The sequence below is a fragment of the Toxotes jaculatrix genome, chromosome 18 (assembly GCF_017976425.1).
Source record: "Toxotes jaculatrix isolate fToxJac2 chromosome 18, fToxJac2.pri, whole genome shotgun sequence".
Taxonomy (NCBI): Eukaryota; Metazoa; Chordata; class Actinopteri; family Toxotidae; genus Toxotes; species Toxotes jaculatrix.
Window position 1 is genome coordinate 17,531,433 of NC_054411.1, and position 7,644 is coordinate 17,539,076.

Here is a 7,644-nt window from a genome sequence, read left to right on the forward strand (position 1 = left end):
CACAAAGCCAGTGTCTGAAACAAACTGTAATGTAGAAGAGACGAGTGTATCTTTCTGTCTTTGCTTCAACAAGGCCAAAATCTGACCTTCAAAGTCTGAGACACTCACTGTCTTTGTTTTTCTCTTCCTCTCTCTTCCCATGCAGTACATCTACATGGTGACTATTGGTGCCACTTTGTCTAGTTTCACTCACATCCTCTGAGGCTCACTCTCACATCAAAGAGAAAACAGTCATCTGGATGGCCAATGGAACAATACAGTCAATGCAATACTGTGTATACAGTACAATGATGAAAATATAATACAGTACTTCAGGGACTGTGTAGAAATAATTGAGGTGGGAAGGCAGGTTGGACCTGATATTTGTTGGTAAGACAGGTCAACGGTTATAATTCATTCAGAGAGGTTGCTATGTAGTGGCTGTTGGTGAGATTAGTGGAACCAGTTATACCACTTGTAACAGTGATGGTGGATGGGAAACTGAGTGGGCGTGTCTCTCGGATGAAGTTGCCTAACAAGCCGACTGGGCCAGTAACCACAGCTTAACCTGAGCAAATACAGTGCAGATATAAGGCTGGTTCATGCCAACAAGTATGTGCTCTTTGCCTGCGTGAGGATAGGACACAAGAAAACTTTCATTCACATGAATGCTCACCCAACTTTTAATTTAACAGTAAATTAATGACTTTTAAAAAATTAAAGCAAGACCCTCCATAGCTTTGCCATCCATCATCCATTCATTAGCTGTGCCAGCTTATCTTTTAGCAGGTCACTGGGAGGCTGGAGTCAGTTCCAGCTGACACTGAATGAGAGGCAGGACACTGCCATCTCCACAGTGAACTTCAAATAGTATCAGTATCAGCACAACTCAATTCACCATTAATAAAAGGGGCAAAGCATTAAGACTTAAAGATGCTGTACCTCGACATTGACCTTGATATGTTAATGGAATAATAATTTTTGTTCTTTTCATCATGTATTTCTTTTTACAATCACTCTACAAGGGATGGCTGAAGAAATATAAATCTGGGGAGAGAAAAAAAATACAATTGCTCTCTTAAAAAGTCAAACTACCCCCTCTTCATATATACATACATAACTGCCCCTTATCAGACCTCCTCCCTGACTAATAATTTTCACGCAGTCCCTTACTGAAATAAATATAGTCTGTTTTTGTAATTCTAGGAGTTGTGCACACAAGCAGGTTTGCCATTATAAATAAATTAATAAGGAATGCACTGTCTCTGCTCTCAGGATGACAGTGGAGATCTGGTTAAAAACATTTTCTCATCTCTGCACAGCAAACCCAAATTTAAAATCTGCACAGTGTCCACATTGGTCTTTGTTAAGGAGGAAACCAAATTTTGACTAAGCTATTCTTTCAAACAACAGGTTACATATGAAAAATACATAACACTTATCCTGGCAGACCAAAGTCAGGTCCAAGGTTTAACCTTGGATGGGAAAAATGAACAAATTCATTATACAACACAGAAACTGCATGAATTCTGTGAGGGCTTAACAAACATTAACACAGACACAATATATGTCCTAAAACTAAAAAAGTCTAAAAGTTTCCATACACCCCCTTTTCTAACTGTCTAAGACATCCTCTGGGCAAGACCCAGAGTAACCCACCCCCATGTAACTGTGCTCAACAAATGCCAGTAACGTGAATATCTATATGTTGTGGTGAGCAACAGCTCAGCCCGACAGCCCGGTAAAGCAACCATGAACTGGCGACCCACCTGCCCCCGAGACAACTGCTCTTGCCATGTTCTAACCACACTAAACCCCAAAAAAACAAACAAACAGACCCAATCCCTAAAGGACAGTGTCCCACAGCTTGCTGGAGAATTCCCCGTCTAAGAGTGCATCAATACAGTGACACCAATTTCCTGATCAGCGCCAACAAAACACAAATCACAAAATATGGCTCCCAGAAAGCACATGGTGTAGCTCCCACAATGAACACGACCACAAACCTACCACAAAACAAGCTTAAATGGACGAGCCCCCATTTGTCATGACCTGACTCAAAGGGTCACAACAAAAAGGGAGACAATACCATGTAAATGTTCAAATAAATACTTTCTTGAACCAAAACTGAACCCAAATTAAATGATCAAATTAGATATTTACATTGTGGGATATGAGAAATCAGTGGAGTCAGTAGTGTAAAGTGTGCATGAGTGAAGAGTGTGGGTATGCAGGTGTTTACTGATATAAAACTTAAGCAAAAGGTTAACTCAAAACAACATGGTCAAAAACCAAACCAAAAACCTGGTGTGCCTGTGGAGAGAGACAATGAGCAATTGATTGCAGTGGCTTAAATAGACTCTCCACCAGGGCCCAGGTGTGTTTAGCCAATCAAGACACCTGCAGACAGGAGGAAGACACACCCAGAGGATCACACACATGGGATCTCTCAGATTTCTCAGATAATTTATTAAAATTTTTGCTTTTTTCTTCTTTTCTTCTAATTTTTGAGGATTTCTGTGTTTTCACACACACACGGTCAAAATTAATCCAGAGGGTATCTTGAAAAAGAAATAAAATATATTTTTTAGATTATCTACAGGTTATCTTTTAAAAGTGATAATCATTATTGTAGCCTCATCATAGCAATCGTAGCAATGAGACTCTTTGAAAATAGGACAGCTAATGTTGGTGCTAAATCTCATGTTTTTTTTGGCTGCAGTTTTAGTATTAATCCACTAGATGGCGACGTGTCCCCACCATAATCCTTCAAAACGCCACTGTTACCCTGACTGCTGTATACACTGCATCTGTGAATCTGGACCTGCTTTCTGGGCCACTGCTCTGCTGTAGTGTTAATACACCAGAATACATTAGAATGTGACCATATTTCAGCAAATGCTGTTTAAACGCCAACACTAAGTTTCATGTATAATCAGCGTGTGTTATGTCACCGCTGTGGCCTCCTCCGTGAGGCCCCTGTTACTGGCAGCATTGTGACGGGAACAGTTGGTGAATGAGTATGTAACTGTGTTAAATCAATGAGACACATGATAAATTAATCATTATAATTTGTCATAGCTCATGTGTAAGAAAAATATATTAGACTATTAGTCTAATGAACCCTTTAAAATAGAGCATTCATTTCCCTATACGCTTTCCACCGCTGTGACATAGTTTTGTACAGGTTTTAAGTGAAAACACGCACATATTACATAACATTTCTATACACAGCAAAATGTGGATAATCTCACATTTATGTGGTAGAAACAATTTCTGTGACTGCAGCAAACTTCCCTCTAACTAGGTCCCTCTAAAAAAGCAGAAATCATCCCTGTATTCGCCGTCTGAGGCTACCGACGCGACCCAGCTTCTGCGGGAACCTCAGATGGTCGCGGCAAAGGTGGGAGGAATATTCATGGTTCTCGAGAAGATAACAGAAGAGCGGAGAGAGGGAGAGAATGAGTGAGAGAGCCGGGGCCCTGCGCGTGTCTGTGGGAGGGGAAGGGGGCTCGTGGAGAGGAAACTCAAACCCACCCAGAGCTCTTCATACGTCACCGTTCACATCACAGATGTTCCCGCAGACACTCAGTGTGGGTTGTGGGCCGAGGCGTGTGGAGAGCCGGTATGGCTTCAGTTGGCGTGTTGTTGGAGTATGTGTGTGTGTGACATTATAATATGTAGGCCTGCTGTGTGCGTAAATGGAGACTCGAGCGCTGCAGTGATATTTTAAAGTATTCCTCTGAGTAGGAGCTGGACTCGAGAATAGCTGCGAGGAAAATAACTTTGTGATGCTCGTGAGAGCCATAGAGGTGTTATTGGTTTTGAGGACACCTCGTTAGTTTTCATGGCGGATTTATAGAAAATAAAACACTTGCCTACTTCAGGGGCCAAATCAGAGTCTGTGATTTCTGGGATTTTTTGTGTTACCGTGTGAGACCCTGCTGATTCTTAACACAACTATGAAGGTTAGTTGAAACTGGTGAACAAAGCAAAAACAGACAATGAGCTCTAAAGATGTACATCCCCTGAAATAAGCAAACAGGTTTCTTGATTTAAAAAAAAAACAAAAAACAAAACAAAAGTTACAGAAAGGGAGAAATTGTGTGGGCATACCCGGTTTTGTTTCCACCTTCATGGCAAAAAAATAGGGGAGTTGTTATTGATGGAAATTAGACTATTTAAATGCGTGTCAGATGAAAATAGGTAAAAAGAAAAAAAAAAACCTTCCTCTCCAAAACAACTCGAGGTGAGAGTGTGCTCAAACCGCAGCCTTCACTCACATAGTCTTTTGAAGTGGTTTTCGTGAGTACTGAGAGAGATTTTTTTTTCTCAGTCCAGACCGACTGTCTTGTTTACTTGTTTACGTCACAGACTGTTTTTACAGGACAGAAACCCCCCTCCAGTTTTCCTGTGACCAGCTTGTGCACAACTTCTCTCTAGGTCAACGGTTACAAAAACTTTTTTTTTTTTTTTTGGCTTCACTTTGGCTCCAAATCTTCCCCTGAGTGATTACGTTGAGCACTCTCCCTAACACACCTCCTCTTGTCGTTATTATCACTGTTTTGTGCATCTGGGGCCCGTGAAACTGTTTGGTGACCCCTGGCTAATAGGGCAAATGCTTAATGACTCATTCACATCATTTAACGCGGGACTTTCCTCCCTCTCTATATCCATCTTTTGAGCCCCTGGTGCCGCGCATATTTGGCCAGTGATGCGTCCCACCAGAATGTTGTCCTTGGCAGCGCGCACAGCTCCATCTATCCACACAGATGCTCCTGCGCGCTCCGGACGCCCACTCTCGCCTACCGCTTCTGCCAAGCGGCGTGGCATCTAAAGACGCCCCCGACATTCCTGAAGTCACTGTCACTTCCCCTCGTGTGCGATCTTTCTATTATACCGACACCTCAAATATGTCTTAATGACTCCGAAGCGTGAGTGGCACCGACAGGTTGAAGGATTTAAGAGTGTAACTGTGGCTTTAAAGGGGTTGTTTTATGATGATGACAAGAATGTGTTTCAAATGATCTCAAAAGCCACACGTTTTACGTTATTGGGTCTACCTGCTTCCTGATGTCCTCTTGCAAGTTAGACCAACTTTTATCAATCTGCCTGATAACACGGCCGTACTTTGTACCATTCGTGTGTGACAAGTTAGTCTGAAGTTGCACAATAAGAAAAAGGAAATTCCGCCACCCTCATGAAGCTCGCGAACCTTATCGATACAATAGGAGGGATTGAGATGAAACCAGTTTGCATTACCTGGGCGGGGGTTCCCAGAAATCCTCCCCTGTGACGAAGTATTCACCAACATGCCCATATATGGATAAGCCCGTGCGTAATTAGGAAAGGTCTACGTACGAGGGCTACGCTCTGTGCGTAAAAACACAGAAACCAGAATGTGCTTGTGTAAGGGTTCCTCTCTGGGAGCTGTAACTGTTATGGTTACAATATGGTAGGAAAGAAAGCTTGTTTGATCTCCCCACACTCTTTCCTCCTGTTTATGTGTGTTCTATGTTTTCGAATATGTGCTGCTGTCTTTATATGTATGTATAGGTGTGTGTATGTGTACATGAATGTAAAACAAACACTCGAGATCATCTTTTCCGTTTCATTTGAAGACACTTTACTTAAATACACAAGACAAATAAAAAAAAAAGACATTGTAAACATTGGACATCATAAGCTTGTCTGGATCAACCAGACAAGCAAAAATAATTTACACAATGAATAAATGCAGCATTGCATGACAATATCATTTGCAAAAGTACAAAGAATCATTCCCATTTTCTACCATTAGTAAACCCAACGTATGGGCCAGTGCCCGTTATGTTGCTCAGTGTCTGCTCAGTCTGGATGCTGCCCTGGTTTCTAGGGTTGAATGGTCCTTTGAGCGGTGTCCAGCATCCGGAAGTACCATTTCAATCAGTCTTTTCACCCTAAATAGCCTACAGAGTTGTCTACACATAGCCCTCGGCCCTGTGTTGCTGTCAGCAACACTTCAGCCGGTATTCCAGTGCTGCGCATGCAGAACTCCAGTGTTATTACTTTTCAGTCAGTTCATAGTCTCGGTTGTTTAAAATGCCTCCATCTTGCTTGTAAGCATCAACTGACAGCCGCTGCTCACATGTGTCAGGACCTTCTGTTTGAGCTGGGCGACCTGATCCCGGAGCACCGACGCTGTGTTGGAGAGCCCCGCGTTGTCGTTCTTCAAAACTTTCACCTTCTCCTCCAGCCGGGCGATGCGCTCCAGCTTGCGCCTCCGGCATTTGGTGGCCGCTAGCCGGTTTCTCAGCCTCTTGCGCTCCGCCTTGATCCTCTCCTGGGTCTCCAAGTCGATCGGAGACATTGGAGGCGAGCCGTCGCTGCTCAGGAGGTCAGGCACGGTCTGAGGTTCCTCTTTCAGAGCGACGAGCCGCGGCGGATGGAACCCGGAACCGGGAAGAGAGTGCTGAAAGGGGTGCGTGCCCTGCGTCGAGGTCTGCGGGTGGCTCTGCTGGTGTGGCGGCAAGTAGCTGATGGTGGCTGTGGGGTAGCTGGATGCGGAAGAGAGGCTTGTGTTCGGGCAGTAGGCGTTCAGTGTTGTGTAGATAGGAGGCTCCGGCTGCAAGGCGGAGCCGAAGACACTAGAGGCCGCCGCTGAACACGTCGTAACTCCACCGGCTCCGATGGACACATTAGGAGGGGGCATCTGGTTCATCTTGTGCAGCTCATCCAGGGCTTTCACAAACCCCTCGGCGAACCCCTCCTGCTCATCGGTGATGCCCCGGTTGTAGAAGTACTGGCCGGGGGTGGGAGTGGTGATTACACCGTTACTGTTTTGGATGATGAGCCTCTCTAGCTCTGGGGATGCGAGCTTCAGGGACCCCACGTCTTGCTGCCCCCCTTGGTACGGGTCTGTCTCGGCTCTCAGCTGGGATTTCAGGTTGCGATAGGGCTCTGTCAAGTTCAAATTCATATTCTGCTTTAGCAGTTTGTAGTCGTGCATTGCTGCATCTGAGTGGCCGTAAGCCGACAGAAAAGAGTCGTCATGATAAAAAGGCTGTTCCATCTTTGTAGACATAAAGTCGTAGGAAAAAGTAAGCTTACCAGCTGCTTATAGAAACAGTCTGTGGATAATCAACAAATGTCAGTGTCAGCAGAGAGCATGCATCAATTCAGGCACTCGTCGTCTCTCACAACAATGTCCCACAAACAAAATGGAATTTAAAAAAATCACTCCCCCAGAAAAAAACACAAAAGAAAGAGTGAAAGTCCAAGGTCCAGCAAAAGCTGTCTTCAGTTGTCAGTACGCAAAACTCTCTTCCAGTGTTTGGTTGCTGTTTCTCTTCGCAACCCTGTGAGGGAAAAGTTGTTACTCGAAATTCCTGTTCGCCGAAATCTCTCTCTCTCTCTGTATCTTGTTGAGGTGTGCTCAGGCGGGTCAATACGCTCCTTTTATACAACCATTGAACCACTGCAGCGCGGTGATAGGCCGGCCGGCCCGGCCTCCACGCCCAGAGATGACGACTCCAAGTGACGCTAATGCCGGGAAGAGGCGACTGTAAACAAGCCTGTAGGCAAGAGAGCGCAGCGAGGAGGGATCGCAGCGGAGACCAGTGTCAGAAATAGAAAAGCCCACTGTCTTTTTTTTTTTTTTCATTTATGCAAGGCTTTGCGCGTTTA

At 44.5% G+C, this 7,644-nt stretch overlaps 1 protein-coding gene across 1 annotated transcript; it reads right to left on the minus strand.

Annotated features, from left to right (window-relative positions):
* Nucleotides 1-5,589: 5,589 nt before the first annotated feature.
* junbb (JunB proto-oncogene, AP-1 transcription factor subunit b) lies at nt 5,590-7,382 on the minus strand. Its single transcript, XM_041062346.1, has one exon. The coding sequence runs from the start codon at nt 7,040-7,042 to the stop codon at nt 6,056-6,058; it is 987 nt and encodes a 328-aa protein (XP_040918280.1). The 5' UTR covers nt 7,043-7,382; the 3' UTR covers nt 5,590-6,055.
* Nucleotides 7,383-7,644: the final 262 nt, after the last annotated feature.